This window comes from Capricornis sumatraensis, chromosome 1, assembly GCF_032405125.1.
Source record: "Capricornis sumatraensis isolate serow.1 chromosome 1, serow.2, whole genome shotgun sequence".
Lineage (NCBI taxonomy): Eukaryota > Metazoa > Chordata > Mammalia > Artiodactyla > Bovidae > Capricornis > Capricornis sumatraensis.
The window spans coordinates 95585449-95608816 of NC_091069.1; the positions used below are offsets into that span (position 1 = coordinate 95585449).

General features: G+C 52.8%; 1 protein-coding gene across 2 annotated transcripts in view; it reads left to right on the forward strand.

Moving 5' to 3' along the window:
- The first annotated feature begins 913 nt into the window (after positions 1 to 913).
- TET3 (tet methylcytosine dioxygenase 3) overlaps positions 914 to 23368 on the forward strand; it is a 101965-nt gene continuing 79510 nt past the window's right edge. The window contains exons 1-2 of one of the 2 annotated variants that reach the window (XM_068982870.1): positions 914 to 1216; positions 16639 to 16695. In XM_068982870.1, the coding sequence (XP_068838971.1) occupies positions 914 to 1216; positions 16639 to 16695 (360 nt within the window). Of the gene's footprint in view, positions 1217 to 16301; positions 16326 to 16638; positions 16696 to 23368 lie in introns of those variants that run through there. The other variant, XM_068982877.1, reaches the window with a different exon arrangement.

Sequence of the window (23368 nt, forward strand, 5' to 3'; positions counted from 1 at the left end):
CCTCCAGGGTCCGGCCCGCTGGCTGGGCGGCCGGCGCGGGCTACCCCGGGCGCGCCCCACTCCAGGCCGCCTCAGTGCCCGGGGCGCCCGGGCAGCCCCGCCGAGTGAAGCTCTCGGCAAACTTTATTTTGAAAGCTGTGCTCCCTTGGGGAAGGCCCAGCGACCTCCAGTGAGGGGCGTGTGGGAATTTAGGCAAAACTCTCCCAAGCCCGTGGGGGTGGGGAAAAGGACAACTTTCTTAGACATCTCACCTTGACCGCCCCCTTAAATTCGCCGTCCAGGTTTCCTTAACACCTCGTCAGGCCCTCGTCCTGCTCCATCAGGGAGCGGGTGCCAGTGTGCCCTGCCAGAGGTTCTGGACAGAATTTCATGAGAGCAAGCCCGTTCTCTTCCCCCAACTTCTCTTTTCCCAGAAGCAGGAAGAGGTAACCGAAAGAGTGAAAGTTGTCCCCCAGCCCCGAGTGATGCGCTTCCCCTTTCTGTCTCTTTTCCAGGCTGCGCGCTGCCTTCTCCATCATTCTGAGCTGGGAAAGGAGAAGCCAGGAGGAGGAGCTCCTCACCCTACCCTGCCCCCGTCACACACCCACCTGCTCACCTCATGCCTGGGTCCAGGGTGGGTGAGGGTGAAGAGCCCACCCAGCCAAGATGACCCCTTCTCTGGGGACTGCCGCTGACGCCCTCCCCCAGATCCCGGGCCCCTGGGAGAGTGGCCCCCAACTGAGTCCTGTCAGACTGCTGCAGAGGAGGTGAAGAGGGGTTGAGAAGAGGTGCCCCACCCGCGGCCTGGAGCTACTTGCCTTCGCTCTGTAGATTTTGACTGCGTTAGGAAGAAGGACTTGTTGGTGGCCTTTGCAGGCAGGAAGCTGGACTGTGGCTCTGCCCCAGCACCTATGCCCCCACCTCTGGCAACGTCATGAGTCAGTTTCAGGTGCCCCTGGCAGTCCAGCCGGACCTGCCAGGCCTTTATGACTTCCCTCAGGGCCAGGTGATGGTAGCGGGCTACCCGGGGCCTGGGCTTCCAGTGGCCGGGAGTGAACCCCAACTCCGAGGGGGTGGAGATGGGCGGAAGAAGCGGAAACGGTGTGGTACTTGTGAGCCCTGCCGGCGGCTGGAAAACTGTGGGGCTTGCACCAGCTGTACCAACCGCCGCACACACCAAATCTGCAAACTGCGCAAGTGTGAGGTGCTGAAGAAGAAAGTGGGGCTTCTCAAGGAGGTAAGCTGGGTCTTGCTTGACAGCCCTTTTCCTTCCTTGAGGGTGCTGCATTCACAAGAGTCTTGCTGAAGACCGTTAAGCCCATTATCCCGTTTTGATCCTCCTGGTCCAACTTTGAGTGGGGCTGCGAATAGGAGCATAGCTGTCTTTAGAAGCTGGTTCGAGCTAGTTTGCTGCGCTTACAATTGGTGGGAGGGTAACCAGGTTGCACAGGGCTTTGAGCTAGCGCTCTCATCCCGGATGTTTGCATTTGACATGGGACAATGGTATCCAGCTTTATCTTTAGAAGTTTTTTGTCTGCTTGAAGCCTCAGATATATTTCAAGGTCATGCTAATGCTTGGGTGATATGGGAGTGATGGTGTCAGGTAAGGGGTGGAGGCTGATGGGTTTGGAAGGAAAAATTTGGAGTGACAGGATGGTCTTATGCTGCCCTGATGGAGTGGGATGTTTCTTTCCCTAAATCTCTTTTTGAGCGCCATCCTTTTGGGGATGGTACCTAAACATGTTTGGGAATTTAATGAGAAACCCATGGTTTGAGTTCCCATGCTAGACAGTACTTGAGGTCAAGGACTTTTTATGCCTTGTGTTAGGACCTGGCTCAGTTCTTTGGAGTGTAGGAAGCCCTCAGATGCTAATTGAATGAATGAATGAATGAATGAATGATGTGTGTTTGAGACGCTGTCAACCCCAGGAAGGAGTACTCCCTTAATTGGGAGTTGGGAGGGCAAGGGAGGGGAGGAGGAGTTGGAATGAGAACAGAGGGGGGGAAGGAGAGGCAGTGGCACTGCAGCGGCCGTCTTTCCTTTGCATGCCGGTGGTGGGTTGCCGGCCGTGAGGCTGGTGGCAGCCGCCACAGCAGAGAGTTGGCAGAAGTAGGGACGAGTGAAGTGAAGCAGCTTGGGAGGAGCGCTGTAGCGGCTGAGGTCGCTTCAGGCAGCGGGACTCGCGCTGGACAGAGACCGAGGCCTGCGCTGTCCGTGGGGCTTCCCCGCTTTGCCCCTGATTTGTCCAAGGGCTCGGACGACTCAGGTCCCCTCTCTGAGTCTGTCTTCTCCCTGGGGATGTGGAGGGGCTGTGCTTCTTGGCCTTTGAAGCCCTTTCCAGCTGGGCTGGAAACCGCTGTGCTTCTGGGAGCCGGGGCACCTGTGGCTTCGATGGGCTGGCGCCTTGCACTTGGGATTTCCCTGACCGCTGAGTGTCGGAGCTGTGCCGCCAGTTTGGTGGGGCTGTGGTCTTGTGGCTGGGAAGACAGATCCAAGTGTTTTGGTCAGGAAAGTGGCCGTTGCTGGGACATTTCTGCCCCTTCTCTCCTCTTGTCTGCTCCCTGCGGAAGCTGCGTATCACGGGCCAGGGACAGCGATGGGTGCCCTGTTTCCCCAGTCTAAGGTTAAAGCGGACATCTGGATCACATCTGTAGCTCCCCACCCCAGCCTGGGAGGCTGTGTGCAGCCCCTTTATGTTGCTGCTGTTTACGGGGGAGTTGGTATCCTGCTGGCCCAGTGCCCTGTGGGTTGTTTCTGAAAGGGGGGTTGGACCAAGGGTAGGCTTCAGTCCGGGGCAGGAGAGCTTTTGTTTCGGTATAAGGAGGACATGCCCCGTCTACTTTGTAAGGCTTGGTTCCTTTGCTTGCTTCCTTCTAGGGTTTATCTCCTTCTTTGCTGCCTTCCTCTCACTTCATTCCTCTCAAACCCTGGGGGATGAGCTTTCTGGGCTGGATGTTCCTAGAGTGCGTGGCTCCTGTGAACCGTGTTTAAGTTCTTCTTTTGGCAGCAAGGAGGTGCACCTGAGTGAAAGGGGCTGGGAGTGTAGCCAGGGGCCTGTCATCCTTGTGTGTAAGCTGCTGCCCTGGGTTGCCAGTGGTCGCAGTTAAGAGAGGAGGAATCTGGCTTGGCTGAGGCTTAGAGTCAAGCCCCTGGATGTTTACATCCCTGTGGACCTTGCCATGGCCGGCTGGCTCTCAAGGCCTGCAGGATTGGGGAAAACGCAGCTGGTGTCCAGTGGTTCCCCCAGACAGAGGGTCCACATGCTGATCTGTGGACCAGTGCGGCCCCATGACAAGTTCTCTGGGTTTCTGCAGAAATGGGAAGGGGACAATGGAGTGAGGTTTGTCTTGAAGTTAACTTTGTTTGACTTAAAGAGCAGAACTTTGTTTTAGGGATAGGTACTTTCTACTTTTTGATGATTGAAAATATACTTTCTTTTATGGAATGGAAATGTTGATAGAAAGTAGATCTATTTTTTTTTTTTTTCTAAAAAAGAGTCTTTACTTGGCAAAATACAGAATAGTAACTAGTGTCTCTCACCATAGTTTTTTTTTTTTAATCGGTCTGTGAAGGCTAAGAGCGTGGGAACCACTGTCCAGGCAACACTGCATTAGACAAATGTATTGCTGGCAGAGCTGACAGGCCCTCTAGGCTGTTCCTGAGTGAGAGCCCAGGGAACCACCCGGCATTTACAGCCCCTAGGGGACTGCTGGGACCTTCACCACCAGGTCTGAGCAGCCATGTAAAAGAGGGGACATGTCCCAGTATTTGGGAGGTTGGGAAAGGAGGAAACCTGACTGTTGGAAACAGAACTTTAGATCTTAGTCCTTGCTCTTCAGGTGGGACAAGAAGAGCATCCCAGGAGCCTCCTGGGGATCAGGCCCTCTCCTTGCATCCGTGCTTCTCAGTGTCTCCTGGGGATCAGGCCCTCTCCTTGCATCCGTGCTTCTCAGCGTCTCCTCTTTGGGCATCCTTTCTTCATGTCCAGCCTGTCTCCACCTCCTCCAGGTTCCTTTGGGACTTCCGCAGAGCTGTCTGCTGGCAGCTGCTTTGTGTCATCCTTTAAGAGGGGGAACATTATCTTGATTTTCTTGTCTCCTTCCCTGCTCCTCACTTTTTTACCCAGTGTGGGTAGGTGGTGCTACAGAGCCCCCCTAGTCAGAGACATTCCATATTTTAATACCAGAGGCGACTCCCGGGGCTGTTCCTGTCCACCACAGAGGTAAGTGACTACTTACTCCTCTGGGCCCTAAAGAGAGGGAAAACACCTGAAGGAGTTCGTTTCTGCAGCTGTGGTCTTCCTCCCTAGTGCCAGGAAGGATTTAGATCCTAGGCTGATGTCAGAGGCTGTTTGACTTCCACATCCTTTTTCACCTGCGTGGTGGCTTGTAGCACAGTGGAGATGGCTGACTAGAAAAGTAGGCTTTGGTGAGTGTGGAGATGCAGAGCCCAAAGTAAGTGCTTGCTGCTTATTCTTTGGAGCATTGGTTTTTTTTTTTTTTTTTTTCCCTCACATGTCAGATGGGGTAACCCTTCTTTGTGAGGATTAATTGAGATAAAATAGGCAGAATCTCTAGTACATGGTAGGGAATCAGTGCATGGTGACGAGACATTCCTAGAACATCTAGAAGAGAATCAATCTTTATGCATAAAAATTATATATGTTCGTCCTGAGCTGTAACTGTTTATTAAATGTTTATTTCAAGACATCCCAGCTTACTCATAGAACTGTGGGGCCAGGCAACAGGAGGGAGGAGTTTGCCAGTCTCTTTCCTTGGGGAGGAGGCTGGACATCCAGGAGCGAGGAGCTGGTGTGGCCCAGGGCCTGACTGAAAAGCTGCCCATGGGTGAGGGAAGTGAAGGTTTGATAAAGAGGGTAGGAGAAAAACTCCTTGTAAAAAAAACTTTCTGGAAGTATGTATACATGAGGTTAGACGCATGAGTGAGAAATAGAAATATATATGGTGTGTCTAGCCCTCAGCCAGGTCGATTTCGTGGCTGAAACAAAGCTCCATGCCCGTGTTGAGAAAAGATACTTTGGAATTTGGGATTTCTCAACAGTATCGGAACACCTGACCAATTCTTGCCTCACCTGCTCCTGGTTCTGTCTTCCTGAAGATGGGCTGAGGGTGGGGTAGGGTGGGGTGGGGGATGCTATCAGGAAGGTAGCAGTTTCCACCAGTGAAGGGAGAATTGATCGGTAAAGTAGAAGTGGTGAGACTTTAGAGATAGGGAGCCCATCTCAGCATTTGTGAATCTAGGGAGACACCTGGGCAAGGAGAGGTGTCGACCATAGACCTCAGAAGATTGTTTTTCAGATGTAAACAGTTTTAAACCCCATGGCTACAGACTCTAAAAGGGAAGTTAGCTGGAGGGATAGGATTGCTTTTTAAAAAGAAAATGCTGACTCAGCAGTTCTAAATGGGGGCCCTAAGGAGGAAGGTGGTGAGGGCCTAAGAGCTGGACCATCTGTGTGGCTGCTTGGGCAGCTGTCTAGGGAGTGCAGATGGTGAAAGATCATGCTTTTTACATGGAAAGGGGGTGCGAGTCAAGGGTTGTCTGACCCTTTAAGAAGAATATTAGAGAGTCCAGTGGCCAGAATCTGCTGAGGTGGTGGAAGATGCTCAAGACACTAATAGTGTTTTACATGTTCCCAGTAAGAACATAGAAGGAAAGGGTGGTCTTACAGCTTTGGAGCAGAACTGGTGACCGAGAGAAGCCTCTAGGTCCCTGTTTTGCCATGGAGTATAAACTGGGGAAAGGATAAACCATGGCATGTGTGGTTAGGGAGGGAGAGTCAGCTACCCTACGTGAATCTGAGTCCCTACTACACACCTTCAGGTATGCCCATGGAATGGCGTTGTTGTGGAATTAGATGATGATTGGGAGAGAGCCAGAAGACCAGAGACAGGTAGAAGGTTCAATTTTTCAAAGATATGCTGGAAATTGTAAACCAGTTTCCGTTTTTGCCCATCCTAGAGCAGACTTCTAAATTAGTTATCTTTCATTTCTGCCTGTGCTGGGTCTTTGCTGCTGCACACGGGCTGTTCTCCAGTGGTGGGCGGGGGCTGCCCTCCAGTCACGATGCATGGATTTCTGACTGCAGTGGCTTGCTTTGTTGTGCCTCACGGGCTCCAGGGCCCGTGGGCTCAGTAGTTGTGTCGCATGGGCTTAGTTGCTCTGTGGAATATGGAATCTTCCCAGATCAGGGATCAAACCCCTGTCCCCTGCATTGGCAGGCAGACTCTTAACCACTGGACCACCAGGTCCTAGAGCAGATTTTTAAAAAGGTGGTTCATGAGATTTAGAAAGACAAACGGTGGGCTCGGGGATACCTGTGGTTCTCTACAAAGCAACTCAAGTCAAACCAGTGGGCCTGGATTCCTGCAAATAAATGATAGTGCTTCCTTCCAGCATCATAGATCAGAGGGCCAGTTTTTTTATTTAAAGTCATTCTGAAGAAGCGGAGAAGGCAACGGCACCCCACTCCAGTACTCTTGCCTGGAAAATCCCATGGACAGAGGAGCCTGGTGGGCTGCAGTCCATGGGGTCACAAAGAGTCGGACACAACTGAGCGACTTCACTTTCACTTTTCACTTTCATGCATTGGAGAAGGAAATGGCAACCCACTCTAGTATTCTTGCCTGGAAAATCCCAGAGACGGCAGAGCCTGGTGGGCTGCCGTCTCTGGGGTCTCACAGAGTCGGACACGACTGAAGCAACTTAGCAGCAACAGCAGCATTCTTTTTTTTTTTTTTTAACAGCAGCATTCTGAAGAGGACACAGGTATAATTACCCTGTTGAGAACTTTTACCAGCCAGTGTGGATCAGGGATTCCATGTTGGGATCACCTGGATCCCACTCCCAGGGATTCTGTCAGTAGTTTGATTGTTCTGGGGAGGACTCCAATTGGGCTGGCGCTCCCCAGGTATATCTAATGTGTAGTTAGAGTGGAACTCCTCTGATACAGATGAAAGCTGATTTGATGGGCGCTCACTTGGACAGCACATTGCTCACCTGAATCTTAGGGGACCTGAATGGATTACAACCATATTTCCACCTTGCTGATCAGTGGACTGGCAAAATCAGCATCACCTGGGAGCTTATTAGAAACAGAATCTCAGACCTTACATCAGACTTACTGAATGAGAGCCTGCACTTGAACCACATTCCCAGGTGATTTGTATGTCCTTGAGAGTTTGAGAAGCCAGTCTGCGGCACTTCTGTGAGTGGAGAAGGGGGTGAGGCGTGGAAAAGGGGACAGAAATAAGTCTTGATGAACACAGGTAAGGTATTCCCATTGCCAACAAGAGTAAGGAGGGTGACCCAACCTATTTTTTACCCTGTAGGCCAGGGAGACAAGAACATCTTGAGATTTACTCCATGTTTGTTCTTGTTTTTCTGGAGTCCATTTCAATCTAGTCTTACGAGCTATCAGTAACCCCTTTAAGAACGTGTGTGTGTGTGTGTGTGTGTGTGTATGAGTGTGTATATCTGTGTGTTCTGAGAACAGCTGGGAAAGGGCTCTCAGAAGATGTTTGCTGCTCAGCAGCCTGACTTGGGACGTGGGAGCCCTATGAGGGAGTGGTAGCTGGTGGTAGTTGTGAATAGCAGGAGCACATCCATAGAACTCTGGGTTTCATGGAAGGGCCTGGAGGGTTAGGAGCAGAAGAGATGTGTGCCCTCTCCCTCGGATGTAGGTGGGAGCAGGTATGATCCGTGGGTAGGTGTGTGGCAGTCGCAGGAGTAGTGGTGATGCGATATTGAAGTTGAATGGTGAAACATGGGTAAAGGAGATGGGGGCAGTCTGGAACAGTGGGATTCAGCAAAACTCAATGGAATTGAATCGGGGTAAATCCAAAGTCCTGCACATATTTTTAAAAAAGAAAGAAATGTACAAGTAAGGATTCCTGGCTTCCCAGCAGGTAGGAAGAGCTGAAACTCTAAAAAGGTGTGTTGAAAGCCTGTCTCTAGGAGCTCTGTCAAAGTGGTCACATGGAAGGCAACTGAAAAAGATGGTTGTTCAGCTTGGAAACGAGTAAGTAGGGGAACTCAGGCTAAGATGAATCCTGTGTGGAAGAGGGAGTTAGTTCCTTCGTGTCGGGGAATGTGCAGGACTTTTATTCAGTTCAGTTTAGTCACTCAGTCGTGTCCGACTCTTTGCGACCCCATGAATCGCAGCACGCCAGGCCTCCCTGTCCATCACCAACTCCCGGAGTTCACTCAGACTCACGTCCATCGAGTCAGTGATGCCATCCAGCCATCTCATCCTCGGTCGTCCCCTTCTCCTCGTGCCCCCAATCCCTCCCAGCATCAAAGTCTTTTCCAATAAGTCAACTCTTTGCATGAGGTGGCCAAAGTACTGGAGTTTCAGCTTTAGCATCATTCCTTCCAAAGAACACCCAGGACTGATCTTTAGAATGGACTGGTTGGATCTCCTTGCAGTCCAAGGGACTCTCAAGAGTCTTCTCCAACACCACAGTTCAAAAGCATCAACTCCTCGGCGATCAACTTTCTTCACAGTCCAACTTTCACATCCATACATGACCACTGGAAAAATCATAGCCTTGACTAGATGGACCTTAGTCAGCAAAGTAATGTCTCTGCTTTTGAATATGCTGTCTAGGTTGGTCATAACTTTTCTTCCAAGGAGTAAGTGTCTTTATTTCCTGGCTGCAATCACCATCTGCAGTGATTTTGGAGCCCAAAAAGATAAACTCTGACACTGTTTCCCCATCTATTTCCCATGAAGTGATAGGACCAGATCCCATGATCTTCGTTTTCTGAATGTTGAGCTTTAAGCCAACTTTTTCACTCTCCTCTTTCACTTTCATCAAGAGGCTTTTTAGTTCCTCTTCACTTTCTGCCATAAGGGTGGTGTCATCTGCATATCTGAGGTTATTGATATTTCTCCCGGCAGTCTTGATTGCATCTTGTGCTTCTTCCAGCCCAGCGTTTCTCATGGTGTCCTCTGGATATGAGTTAAATAAGCAGGGGGACAGTATTAGAGCATAGCAATTGTAAGCAGGCAGACTGAGTCCATCTGTGAGAAAAAGAGTTGTCTGACATTTATAGCTGTTCCAAGGCTGAAGACCCGGTCTTGTGCCTGCATGGGTCTTTGTAGAGGCTGGGATGTTACGAAGACGTCCTCTATCAGGTGGGGGCTTCCTCATGTGGTGGTCTCTTGCACAAACTATGTCAAGTGTAGCGTATCCCTTAGACAACTACATTGCAGATAAAACCTTGTTCTTAGGCCATGAAGGTTTTGGTCAATCTCTAGACCTAATCTCAGAGCTGGGTGGGAATACGGTCTGTGAACTTTCTGAAAGTTTCAGCCGAGTGTGTGAATGTGCAGGGGTATGTTTTCTCAGGGGAGAGGGTTCGTGGTTTTCAGCAAATTCTCAGGAGTGTTCATAACATCCCAGATTTAAAAAGCATGCTCTGCCTGTGCTGTCTGATATGGATGCCATTAGTCGTGTGTTGCTACAAAAATTAAATGTAATTAACATGAAATTCAGTAACTCAGTCACACTGGCTGCCTTTCAAGTGGCTTGTGTATGTTATATATATATGTGTGTGTGTGTGTTTTATCTGTGTGGGTAATTCTACTGGACATGTAGTTGTCCTCCATGGTCTCTAAACCCTCACTGAAGCCTGTTTCTGGGTTGGGGAAATAGCTGTCCTGGTTGGCTATTCTTGGGAGGAATTTTTTGGGTTAGGGTCCTTGTTCCCCACCAAGGTAAGTGAGGGATAGGGAAGTTGGGTTAGGGTCCCTGTTCCCAGGGGCAGCGCTTTTTTGGGAGGGAGGTTCTAATCCAAAGCAAAGCTTATTGCTTCTCATTGAAGGCTTGAGCCCTGTTTAAATTATCTGCTGTGGGGAAAAACAGTAGGAATGAGGGGTGGCTTCCTATTCAAAGACACTTTCTGAAGCTCCCTGGGGGGATGACTCTCCCACCCTCACTCGTGCCCAGCAGCCCTGGTGATCCTTGTCTGAGTGTTCTTGCCCTGGCGCGGACCCCACCCTGAGTCAGCAGCTGCCTCTCTGCTTTGGGCCTCTCGTACTGGAGGAGGCGGTGTGGGGACTGGGTGAGCTGAAAGACCACTCGGGGGGGCGGGGGTCTCAGGAGTTGTCACGGATTCCCCTCCCCCATCCCTTCTTTACAGCTCCCTTGTGGATTGAGGGCAGCATGCTCAGCAGGACAGAAGGTGTTGAAAAGGAATAGGACTCCTTTATGTGCCTTGAGCTCTGCTGCACTTTGGCTGGGAGAGTCCTTTAGGGTGGCTTTAGGCCTCAGCCTGAGTGTGTCCGTGCAGGGCCCAGCCTGCTGGCACACCTGGGGTGGACGCACCCCCTTGTGGCCTTGTCTCCTGTCATTTGCCTAAGAGATCTGATAACCTGAGTTTTTATTAGTCACTGAGGGAGGGGAAAGTAAAAGTTGGCACTCAGTGTGGGGTAGCTGGCCAGGCCTCTGGTGACCACTGGGGGGTTGCTTGCTTGCTTCAGGGCGTGCGAGCTCTGTTCCTGAACTGCTGGTTCTGACCTGTACGCATTCCAACTTCATTGTGCCCACCTCTCCACAGCCGGCCAGGGCGTCTGTGGACAGAATGGTGCGCCTCCCACTACTGGTACAGAGCAAATCTTGATGCTCCACATGAAAAGGGAGTTGTGTGAGGTAGACTCATTTGGGCCCACTTGTCAGAGTGCATGTACCCCCTAGCCCCCCACCCCATTTAATTACTGCCAGAGGAATCCTCAGGAAGGGGTGTGGAGATGCTGGGTCAGGAATAAGTGACAATGTACCAGACTAGAGTCTGTCCCCTTCTGAGTCTTCCTTGCGGGAAGGACACTGAGTGGCTTTCTCTGGTCTCATTTTGGTTTTTTTATTGTTTTTATTTTATTTTATTCTTTTGGCTGTGCTGCATGGCATGTGGGATCTTAGTTCCCAGACCAGGGGTGGAACCCTGTACCCCTTTCATTGGAAGCACAGAGTCTTAACTGCTGGACTGCTGGGGGAGTCTCAATCTTTTGACTGACTGGTCTGCTTTTTAAGGGTAAGCTCTGGGTGTCCTGGTTCCCTGGTTGATGCTGGGAATGACCCTGGAGCCCTGGAGAAGAGAGAGAATGGCATCTTCGCATGGGGAGGCTGGGTCCAGTCCGGACGGTTGACAGCGCAGGATGGGGTGGGGTGCTGAGAGCCAGTGAGAGGAGAGCGGCTGCTAGAGGGATACGGAGGAGAGGCGGCCTGCTGGAGTGTCTCCTCGGTCCCTGGACCTCCTGTGTCCCTTGTGCCGGGGGAGGGCACTGGCGTCACTTCAGTTTCTGGAGGCAGGATGTCACCTGCTTTGACTGCTAGACCTGCAGGTTGCCTTCCCAGCCGCCTCCTGCACATCTCGCTTGGGACCGGCTGTGTTTGAGGCGCTGCGCTAAGCCCGAGTTGGCGGTAAAGGGGAGGCAGCATTTACTCTGTCCTTAATGAGCTCACAGTCTGGGCAGGGAGACAAGCGTGGCAACAAATAATTACAGAGCAGTCTGGTAGGGCTACAAGGGAGGGATGCCTTGAGGGCAGAGACCAGTCTTAGTCACTGTTAGGCCAAGAGAGCCCATCATGGAAGGAAAGGGACCTGTTTTGAGAGTTTCAGCAGAGTGATATGTGAAGGATGAGGTGGGGCTTCCGGGAGGAGGGAGGCATCTCCCCTGAAGCTGAGTTGTACAGATACGCTACTCAAATGCTCGAGACTGGTGGCAGGGGTGTGAAAGGACATAGACCGCAGGGCACCAGCTGAGGGTGTTCATGAATCTTCAAGGTGGAAGGTAAGACGCTTTGTGTTAATTACTCTTAGAAGGCTTCCCCTGGGGCTGTCCCCAGGTTTCTAAACCACTCAGTATTCCGGTCTCACCTTCTCAATAACCAGTTAAGTTTCTGTTATTCTGTCATTCCAATTATTTGCTTGGATCCTGGGACATTTGATGGTCCAAAACTGTTAAATATGGATTGGGGAGACCCTGACGAAGTTCACAGAATGTAAGATCTTCTTAGAAGCATTTAGCGCAGCATGGGGGGTTGTGGGCAGAGGCACGGCTGCTGCCTGCCAGCCTGGGGGGATCTGGGTGCGTCCTGTCTGTTGGCATGGAAGTGTGCAGGTGGAGTTGCTGGCTGGCTGTGCTTTCCCCTCTGACATCACCGGGTGCCCGAGTTCAGTCTGGTTCTCCTGCATCTCCAAGGAGGAGCACCTTTTCTTCCCTTGCTGCTGTTCTTCCACCTCCTCGGCTTTCTCCTCCCCGCGATTGCCGTTGACACAGACTTCCGCTGCCAAAGCTAATTGTGAGGCCTGATCAGTGAATGAAGGCAAAGGCAGTTCCCATGACAACCGCAAAGAGTTTCAAATATAGGGGATGATGTGTGTGTGATGGGCTGCAATTACTTGGGTGGAAATTGATGCGTGGACACCAGTGACTTCAAACATAGGCTCCGAAGGTGGAGGGGGTGTTGGGTTTCTTTGGCAGGATCCTTTGTGCGGTGGAGAGGGAAGGGAAGGTCACAGACTTCCCCCACGTTGGATTCCAAGTGCCTTCAGTGTGTGGAATGCTGGGCAAAGAAAAAAAACCCCAGGGCTTTGAAGAGGCACAACTCTAGCCATTCTGGTTGGAGAAGCAGGATACACAGACAAATAGCAGTACCAAGTGTCAAATGAGAAACACTGGAAGTGTTGTCAGCTGGCAGAGGACTCGGGTAACCTGAGAAGGCTTCCTGGAGGAAGTGGGGCTTGAACTGAGCTTTGAAGTAAAGACCTGTGGCGAGTGACCTTGTTCAGGACACAGCCATGGCAAGGGAAGAGAAGTCGCCCGTCTACCCCCTGCCAACTCTAGAAGAGGAGGTAGGTTGATAAAATCATAGAGCTACACAGAGCAGCACCACCTGTACTGCTGCCAGTGAGGGAGTGAGAGGCCCTACTCAGTCTCCCAATTAATCTATCTGTAAAATGGGCATTAATAATTCCTATGTCATTGGTTTGTTCTGAGGGGTAAATAAGATACGGTACATCATGCTTCAGTTATGGGGCTTGGCATGGGGTTGCTGCTTGGTTGATCCTCCTTCAAAGCCCCCCAAATCTGTGTCTGGATGCATCCCCACTTCTTAGTCTTTATATATCTATGTGAGTTCTGGCCTGTGAGGATCTGTATTTCTGAGGTTCTCTGTGTTGGGGTATTTAGTGGGTTCTGCGAGTGAGTTAATCCATTCACCTCTTGCCTAGTGGAGAGGGCTGTGACCCCATTTCTCCTGCTGGGAGTGCAGTGGGGTCTAGGGGTCATGATGGAAAGTGCGGAGAGACCTTCAGCCCCTATGAGAGGGGTCCCAGTGACCTTTGGGTTGGTCACTGTGAAGCCCCAAATACAGAAAGAGGGCCTGATAGAGAGGAGAGGGGGTCAGGTGTGAAGTGTGGGGAGTGTCCCTGCTGGAGGCAGGGTGGTCCCGGTATGTGCCTCTGTGACTCCTTGGAGCCCTAGCATTCCAGGTGCTTCAGAACAGGGCAGGAGGCCAGCGTGGGATGGAGGTGGTTGCAGGTGCGCTGCCTTAGGGACCATGGGCTCTGCTAGTGTGTCTGCAGGCTGCCAGGGGGTGGGCTGGGACCTGCAGTTGGGGTGGGATTTAGTTAGCACTGGGAGAGGGATGGTTCAAGCAGAGAGTCAGGGTGGCTTGCAGCCTTGTGAGGAAAACGCGTGCTGGCTGAACAAGGCTGGGTCTTGGCTATAGTTCAGGTGGCAGGTCCTCTCCCAGGAGAGCAAGTGTTCCTCTGATCTCTGGGGGCCTCAGAGAACAGACAGACCTGGAGAGTGGCTTCTGCATCTCAGTGCCCAGCCCCCTGCCCTTCCACCCTCCTTGTATAGAAACTCAGCTCAGCACATTCCAGCTCTGTGCAGAGCCTAGTGAGTGGGGAAGATAGGGCCCCTGCCCACGTGGGAGAGACGGCCGTGTAAATAAATAACTGTACTTGGTGTGACTGCTCTAGAAGAGGCCCCGGGAGGAGTGGGGTGAAGCTCATGGGGGCTAGATGAGCTGGGAAGGCAGCAGTGGGAGGTGACGTTTGGATTAAGCCTTGCACTGTATTAGCTTGCCAGGTGGGGGAGAGGCAGGGGAACCTAGGCAAGGAGCAGCATTGCCAAGTCTCTGAGGCATGAAAATATTACTATTCTCAGACCCATAGCTTACAGGGAAGTAGTGTGGTTCAAGTGACCCTATCCCTCTTTGCATTTCCCTGAGGTAGGCTGGGAGAGACGGCTTAAAGAACTGGAATGAGACATGCCTGGCTTGGAATTCTAGCTAACCACTCACCAGCTGTGTGTTGACGGGCAAGTCACTTAACATCTCTAAGCCCATTTCCCCATAAGGTCGTGTGTGGAGTAAGTCAGATGAGATGCTCCCACAGTGTGCTGGCACAGGGCCTGGTACGTAGCAGGGGCTTGATAAACTGTGGCAGCCGGAGCAGCAACAGTATTGATCGTTATTATCCAAGCCGTGTTAGTTGCTCTTATCCAGCAGCAGACTGTGTTTGCGGTGGGTGGGTGGGGCAGGGGTTTTGGGGACCAGGATAAAGGAGGGGACCTCGCTTGGCCTGGCCAAGGTCAGAGCTAAGGGGAGCAGAAGCACACGGCTCAGGACAGTGCCCCTTGGCCTGCTTTGTCACCTGCCTTCCTCCCTGCCCTAGGGAGGAGCCCAGCAGGGCTGCCCTTTGTCCCCAGAGGTGAGGCAGGTGTGGTCCCTGGTGCCTCCTGGAGTCTCCTCACCAGAGACCAGCTTTGCTGTCTCTCCTAGGACAGCTTGTCCCATTCTGAGTGCCCCCTTGGGGCTTCAGGGACGGGCGTAATTGGGCGACGTGGTAGAGTTGGTAGCAGAGCACAACGCTGAACGCTCTCACACGTCCTGGCTAGTCCCGCAAGCCACATCTGCGAGACAGAAGTAGCACACCACGAGCGCTGAGAAACAAAGCGTGGTAGTGGGGCACCTTCAGTGTGGCAGGCACTGTGAGGCATTTTTTCAGCCTTCTCATAGCTGTGTAATGAGGTAGCTGCTATTGCTCACGAGCAATACTAATCTATAAAATAGAACTACAAATAGGCTGAGAGAGAGAAGGTACCACCACCAAGGTCCTGCAGCTGGATAGCGGAGCCAGGAACTGACCCAGATGCATGAGTGCCAGAGTCCATATGACGGTTGCCCTCCTAGACGGTGGAAACTCTGGGGTGTTGGCTACAGGGAGGGCTTGGGGTGAAGCAGGATGTCTCTTGGGTTGCCTAGGAACTGCAGGGCTTTCCTCTCCCCATTCTGTTCTCCTTCAGTCTCCTGGGCGTTGCAGCCTTCAAAGGCTCAGAGTCTGGGCTGCCTCCTCTCCTCATGGGGAGTCCTGAAGTCTGGGTGTGCCACCTCCCGTGGCCTTTCTGAAAGAGGAGGAAACATTGCGAATGGTGGTGGAGGCAATACTGCCTGGAGGGGGTGGCCTATGTTCCAAGTCGCAGGGATGAGCGATAGTAGGGTGAGGTGTGGGTGTTTGTGAGCAAAGGAGGGCAAGTCTGACTTGGTGAGGCTTTGAGCCACAGGCAGTGTTGGCTTCAAGAGGAAATCTGTTGATGGGAGGTGGGGAGGAGACGACTGCATAATGGTTGAGAGTCTGGTCTTCGGTGCAGGACAACCTGGCTTGGAGTCCCAGAGCTGCTGTTTTCTAGCTGTGTCACCTTGGGTGAGTTACTTCACTTATCCGGCCTTATTTCCTCATCTGCAAAACGGGGTAAAAGGTTCATACTCCAAGGCTTTTCTTTTCCTTGGAGGATTGCAGGGGCTGTTGCTTTTATCATAGTGCCTGGCACTGTCCTAGCTGCTGCTAGGATGAGGCAGTTTGCTGGGCCAGAGAGCGGCCTGAAGGGGAATCCCGCCAGCGTCTGCTCGACCCCGAGCGCAGTCAGTCTTTGACCCTGGAGATGCAGAGGATGCCTGTGGGTATTACCTTCGGATCCTCGACTCGGAAGGAGACGGGGGTGCCCCGGGATCCCCAGCCTGCCGGGGAGCGGCGGAGGGCCTGGGCCGCAGCCAGCCCGGCTCCGCGGCACCCTTGGCGGTGCCCCCGCCTCCCGGCCGGGCAGGTCCAGCCCCCGGCGGCCCTGCCCCCGCCCGGCCGGCCGCGGGGATTGGCTGGCGAGCGCGCCGCCCCCTCCACACCAGCCTCGCCGGCGGCGGGGAGGGGAGCCAGGCCGGCAGCTGGCCGCCGCCGCCTCTGCAGTGCCTCCCTCCGTGCGCTCCGGCGGGGATAATGGGAGGCCCGCCGGCCGATGCACCAGAGGAGGCCGGCCGAGGTAGAGCGGGCAGGGCGGGGAGGGACGAGGCCAGACCGGACACAGGAGGAGGGGCCGAGCCCTCCTGGATCTCGGGAGGGTGGATAGGGGAGAAATGAAAACAAAAACACTCTTGAAGGCGAATGAGTCCATCCACCGCGCGTCTGGGTGGCAGCTGGAGGCAGGAAGATGGTCCCTGCTATCCTTTCTTTCAGAGGCCCCCCTGCCTTCCCTTCTCCCCCTTCCCCTGCAGCGTGCTGGGAGCGCAGCAGAAGGACTTTGCTGCCTTCCCGGTGGTGGCCTGGCTTATCCGTCTCTCCGGCTTCTTTTGCAGGTGGAAATAAAGGCTGGTGAAGGAGCCGGGCCGTGGGGACAAGGAGCTGCTGTCAAGGTACCTTGTGTGTGTGTGTGTGTGTGTGTGTGTGTGTGTGTGTGTGTGTGTGTGGTAGAGGTGAAGTGTTTGACTGGATTGGATAAAAATAAAGGGTCTCCTCTGGTGATCCCTTAATCTCCCACTGTGTGTGTAGCAGCAGCTGAGGGGGAGGGGCGGCGGGGGTGTAGGCGGCCAATGAATTCTCAGGCCTGTGTGGGTTTTGTTTGGATTCTTTTTGCTTTCTCAGCTGGATGGTTTGGGTGCAGTTGGGATTGGGTTGGTTGAACTGTTTTTTTTTTTTTTATTTAAGACACACAGCCCACTCCTCACCCTTGCCTCTGGAAATCTCTCGAGAATGCCCCTGGCACTGTTGGTTTGCATCCAATCTGCAGAAATCCCCGGGGTGGGGTGGGGGGGTGCTGTGGAGGGGGGGAGTTGCGCTCCTGAGTCTGAAGCTGATAGGGTGTCATTAGTCATGCTGCTGTCACCATGGAGATGGCTGGAGAGGAGAGGAGGTGGTGGGGGTGAGGATATTTTGGGTAGGGTGGGGGCTGATGCAACATCATGACTGGGAATCCTGCAGGCGGTGGGCTGCTGTTACTCTGTGCAGATGGGTGTCTGGGGGACTCGGAAGGGAATGTTACCAGGTGCGTTGGAAGTGGAGAAGGGGACACTGAGCTTCTCCATGTGGTTGTCTTCAGGCCAGGGCTGGGGTATTTGGGGCAGGGCAGAGTCTGTGGAATATAAGCCATTATAAGGAAACACAGATGTTCTTCCCCGGTTGGCAAAGGCCAGGATCAGTAGGTTTCCTTGGGCTTTGCCCTGTTTTCAGGGCTGAGGATCTGCTGTGAGTTTGGGATTACTCAGCAGTATCTTCTGCTGGCCCAGAGTGAAGAAAACAGAGCAAGACGCAGCTCAGAGTGGCTGCCTCTCAGGTCAAGAGCAGAGAGAGGCTGGGGAAAGAGAGTAGGGACAGGTGGGAGGCAGGACTGGATGGGACTTCTCCTAGGAGAGTGGAGCCCTTTCCTGCCCCTGCCTCAGCTCTATCTTCCCCTTCAGCCCCTGGAGCCTGTGAGGAGCTGGCGGAGTCTGGTTGCTTGGGTAGCAGGTGGGCAAGCTGCTCGTGTCCCCAGATGCTCTTAGATTTTCCTCCTGGGAAATCCTCCTCTGACTTCCTGGGAAAACTATGGGAAGCTCCCTGGAGGTGCTGAAAGTGCCGCCGTCACTGCCTGGCCGGGATGCTGGCCGGGAGGGCCTCCGCTTTCCCAGGGGGTTTGGGGGTTCCTAGGTGAGGTCGTGGGGTGGATCAGGAACCACGGTGGTTCCCTGGCCTCCTCCCAGAGGAACTTACAGCAGGAAGTGCCTGAGGGAGGGCAAGAAATTTACTTCTGGGGGAAGGAGAAGAGCCAGGTGGCATTGGCTGCCCTGGAGAGTTGGGCAAGCCTTGGTGGGGCTGCAAGTATTGGGTGACTGCCTGGGACTAGACCGTGGCAGGCCCCTGAGGCAAGCAGAGGTGGATGATACTGGCTTTGCTGTGGGTGGGGAGGAGAGAGCTGTGAGCTCACTCCATGCCCTTTATCCAGAGCAGAACCCCCAGGTTCCACCTCCACTTGTGCCCCTGGCTGCCCACTGTTATAGACACCGGTGTGCTTTGAGGGCTGTGGACACAGAGATTGTGTGCCTGCTCTGCCCCCCACTCTAGAGAAAGCAGGACAAGGGGATGAGGACAGATGGGCCCAAGGAGCAGGCAGCTCCCTCCCTTCTCTGTGTCTTTGGCCTTGTCTGCCAGAGCTTCCCTTTCTGCTGAGAAGAGGGACTGCTGGCAGGTTTGTTTACTCCGGAAAGCACCCCCTCCTGCCTAGCGATGGCTTCTCTTCAGCTTTCTCCAAGTGTGTTCTCCATTCCTCCCTGCCTGCATTGTGCCGGCCCTGCCACCCTGCTGGGATCTCCCAGCCTAACATCTCCGTCCTTAGTGTTGTGGGCATGGGGCAGGGCTGCCTGGGAAAGTAGAGAATACCCTTCACCCGTGTCTTCCTCCTTCCCGCTTCTCAGCGTGGGGCCTGAACTGGTGGTGTTTTTAAAGCTCTGAGGTGTCTGTGCTTGTTTTTATTGTTGAGTTGTCTCTTGGAAAGTCCTAGCTTGCTCTTGGCCCAGCTTGGGCACTGCCAGCAAGCACTCGGATCTGAGCCCTCTGTTCCTGGTGCCACCTCCCCCCAGCCATGCAGTTCTCTCCCATAGTTCAGTGTGGAGTTTCACATATACCCTCAGAGCGGTTTTGTGAGATCCTCTTCTGTCAGAAGGTGGTGCTTTAGGAAGATGTGTGTGGTGTGTGGACTCATTCAGAACAGTCAGAGACTCTGGGACACAGGGCAAAGGGGGTCTCCCGGGTTGGGGGTTCCCATGGGAGGGTCCCAGGGTGGGTAAGCTCGCTGGGTGAAGACTATCCAGCAGCCAGTGGGCTTGTGCACGTCTAGCAGGTGCCGAGTCCTGACAGGGTTTCAAGAATATCCGTGACACAGAGTGTGTGTCATGCCCAGCGCAGGCATAACGTTGAGCTTGATGAATGCAGCTGGTCACTGTGCTGTCTGGGCGTGTTGCGTGTCTACCTATGATATCCCAAGGAACATGCCGTAGCACAAGCTGTTGTCACCTCCTGCCTCTTGGCAGCCTGGACAAGAGTGAGTGCCCAGAGCCGCAAGCACCAGGCTCTTGGGCTTCCCACGCTGCTCCCACGCTCTGCCCCATGGGAACCCTCCATTGGCTGAGGATGTGTGGAAACTATTTTGGGACTGTGCCCAGGATCTCTGCCTTCTGTCTCTCCTTTGGACCACTGCTCCTTTAGTCAAGGATCTGTGATCCTCAACTTTCCACACACCATGGGGAACTCCTCCTAGTTCTTTCTTGCCTGCTCTTCCCACTCTTCAGCCCTTTGTGAGGGTCCAGCGGGAACTCTTTTATCTCTGAGGTATTGTTTACAAGCGGTAGTGAAGTTGGGCAGATATGGAAGCAGGTGGGCATATCAAGCTAGGCTAGGAAAGGAACCAACCAAGGGGATTTCAGAGTTGAGTTTGAGGATGGAAAGAGAGGGCTTCCCCATGCATAATAAGTGCAGTATTAGAGTCCCAGAGCTCAGATCCACCTCCTTTGTGACCCCAGCCATTTTTGAATGTTGTGGGAGATGGGGGAAACTTTGCAGTACAGATGGGTGAATGAGTCCAAAGGAGAGCCTTCCTGCCCCTGAGCTGCCTGATGGCCACTGTGATGGCTCCTTAGCCCCCTGGCTGGGCTGGCTGAGGAGGGGCCTAGGTGCTGGGCTCCCTTCAGCTGCAGATGGACATTTCTGCTAGAAATGGTTATTGTGGTGTTGCCAAGTCCCCTCCCATGCCCCTGAGGCTGTAGCAAATGGTTTGGCTGGCTGGGGATGGGGGCAGGCAGTATAGGGAGGGGCCTTGTTTTGGCTTAGTTTTGGGGCCTCTTGTCTTTCCCATCCTGACCTCCTAGGTTTTAGGCCTCATTTTCTCTTGTCCTCAGGCATCTGGCAGTCAGCTGAGGACTCCCCTTGTTACAAGGCTGTCTGTAGCTTCTAAGGAGGAGGTAGCTTCCTTACAGATTAGTTGAGGAAGCCTTTGGGCAAATAGAGATGGGGGTGGCTGAGACAATTAAAATCTACACATTATCATGCTATCCAGAACTGTGACCCTGTCCCCATTCACCTTATCTCTGTTTCTTTCTCCCTTTGTCTTTCTGCATTTACTGTTTGCCGTGTTCTGTGTATAACACTAGGTCCTGAAAAATAGGAGACAACATTATGATGTGATAGTCACAGTATCACTGGAAGCAGGAGACATTGACTAAATTGCCTAAAACTGTAACACTGAATGGGAAAACCAGCTCTGGCAGTTTTTTTTTTTTTTTTTCCCTAATGCAGTGAACGCTTTTGATCTTCGTGTTTGGGGTTGTGAACTTGCCCAAGAGAGAGGAAGCCTCTCGCCCCCCACCAGCCCTAGCTCTTCACATCTACTTTCACTACAGACTCAGTGGACCTCAGGGGACTTTGAAGGAACAATCAACATACCAACTGTGTTTTCAATAAGTTGGCGTTTCTGGGATCTGGTGATTACAGATTAGGGTGGTGGGGTCAAGAAATGGACCAGCTGGGACAATAGCTTAATTCTGAAAGGAAGATGTTGGCTTTAGCTGCGTTGGGTTTGAGATTCAAGAAAAGCTGGAAGGAAATACTGTGCTGGGGCCATTTACCTTGAACCCCAAATTGTCTTCTACTCATCCGAAGCAGTAAGCAGCCCTCACTGGTTTAGGGGCTCCCGTGAGACCGCTGACCGGGAAGAGGAGGGTGAGACGTGCAGTCGTGCAGTGACTTTTCCTGGCTGATCCCACCTCTCCTGTTCTTGGGTTCTGTCTTTAGCCATTTGGCAGTCCCTGGACTTTAGTCTTCCCTGTAAACTGAGGGGGTTGTTCTCAAACTAATGGGTTTGAGGGTCAGTTTTCCTAATTTCCAAAATATTGCGGACCAAAACAGCTCCTTCTGTATATAGAGCTGGCAGCTCTCGCCATGCATAGCTCCCTTCAGGGGTTCAGCACCGTCCAGACCGATCTGTGAGCCATTGAACGAGGTGGTCTGGCAAATGCACTCCGGGATGGAGCCGGAAGTTCACCTCACTGTGCTAGTTTCTAAAGGCTTCCTCTTGGTTCCTGTGTTTATGTTGTGATGAACTGGTGAGAACGTTTATGGGTCATTCCTTGAACAGCATTACTTTAGAACTTTGCTTCTGGAAGAGCAGAGGGTCTTTGTTTTGACCCCTCTCTTCCGTACTGTCCATCTTGGGGACAGAGCCACTACTTGGAAGAGGAGAGATCTTGCTACCCCAGAATTCTCTTGGAGTACCTCAAAAGATTTTACTTGCATCATAGCCTCTGTAGATAAGGTTGCCTCCTGTCTGTCCTTTTATCTCTGTAAGTCTCAGTTCTGATGGTAGATTGGCGGGACTCTGTGTCTGTGTCTGAGTGTGTGTGTGAGCGCGTGTGCACGTACAGTTAAGGTTGAGGCCAGGCCCCTGTAGTTGCCAGAATAGACTTAGGCCCTGCCAGACTCTAAGGCTCTATTGCCCTGGTGGGGTTCCTTGACTTCTGAGCTTCTTCCATTTGGTAGCTCTTGATAACATAGAGAGGTTCAGCCCCTTTCCCCTGAGGGCTGGTCACAACCTCTGCCCTGATTTCTCTAAGGATGAGTCTCCTAATGTTTCTGATAGTTTTGAGTTCAGGAAGTTCCCTCCTACTTTATGTCACCCCCTTAGCCCCCCACACTCTGCAAAGTTTTTTTTTTTTCTTCTGCTTAAGATCTTTGACCTTTTCATTTAAGATGCTGAAGAGTACAGAAAAAAGTTAAAATATTAATTGCCTTCTATGCCAGCTGCCTCATCCTGGAGGAGGGTGGGCGGAGGGTCTAAGGTGTAATATTGTCATGCCGCAGAAATATTCCTTAGGAGGCAGACATTCCGAGGACAGTGAGATTAGGGTCTGAGCAAATCCTGGTTACCTCTATGACCTGGAACTCTTGTGCCCTTGGTGCTTAAGTAATTGGATTTCTCAGTCCCACCTCCAAGCATTTTCCATGTGTAATCCGAACCTCACGGACCTTGCGAGGGAAACAAAGACACTGAAAGGGTTTTCAGCTTGTCCCTGACAGCGAGCTGCTGAGCTCCCGGCCCACTTGACTGAGTTTTCCTGCTTTGCCTCTGCAGCCTCCACACCACTCCCAGGGTCCTCCTCCCCGGGAGTCTGCTTTTAGCTTGCGGGTCTTGGTTCCCAGCCCTGCCAAACAGATGGAGTTTCCAGCAGGAGCTGTTTCCTGCAGTCCACCTTCCCATGCATTAGGGGGAAGGGTCTACCTCTGATTACTGCTGGCCACTCTACAGAAGGCGGAAGAACCCGGGAGGCTAGTAACTGCGGACAGGCAGAAACCCTGGAAGGGATCCAGGCTGATGGCCTCATCTGAGTCCCCAGACAGAGTGCCTTTGCTGCACCTTCCCCCTGGAGCGCGACCCTGGGTTCACTCGTTTCTCTGTTGGCTTGAACAAGTTCAGGCTGGGTGAAGAGGACGCTGCCTGACTGTCCAGGCCCTGCTGGACCCAGAGAGGGGAGACTGTGCCTTCCCAGTTGGGATCATTCTTGCCGTGCCCCTGAACTCCAGTGGGGGAATACAGAAATGGATTTTCAGTGGAGTGCTGGAGGCTGTGCCTGAGAGATCCCCACCGTTTGCTGGCACTGCCCATGCCTTTCTCTGCTCCCTCTGTGCTCTCCATCCTGGCATGCTCTTCATGGTCTCAGCACATCCTCACTCTCCCCCCTCGTCCTGTGAGCTTAGCCCTGTAGACTAACAGAGGGCCTCCGAGAATGCCGCTTTTCAGAATATGGGCAAAGGGCTCCTTGTGTTGAAATTATCTAGGCGCTTGTAAAAATGCTCTGGGACTGCCAGGCCAAGAGAGCCATCTGTTGGAGTCACACCTTAGGTTCCTGTCACATAATCAGGTGGAGTGGATGCAGGATGGGTGGGAGTGGGGGCCCTGGAGGTGCGTGTGTAAGCCTCGCAGCAGGTGTGTCTCGTAGCATCCTCTTTACTGCCCCTACTGCTTGTCCCTGAGCCGGGTCCTACCCAATGACTGGGCTGTGCCCT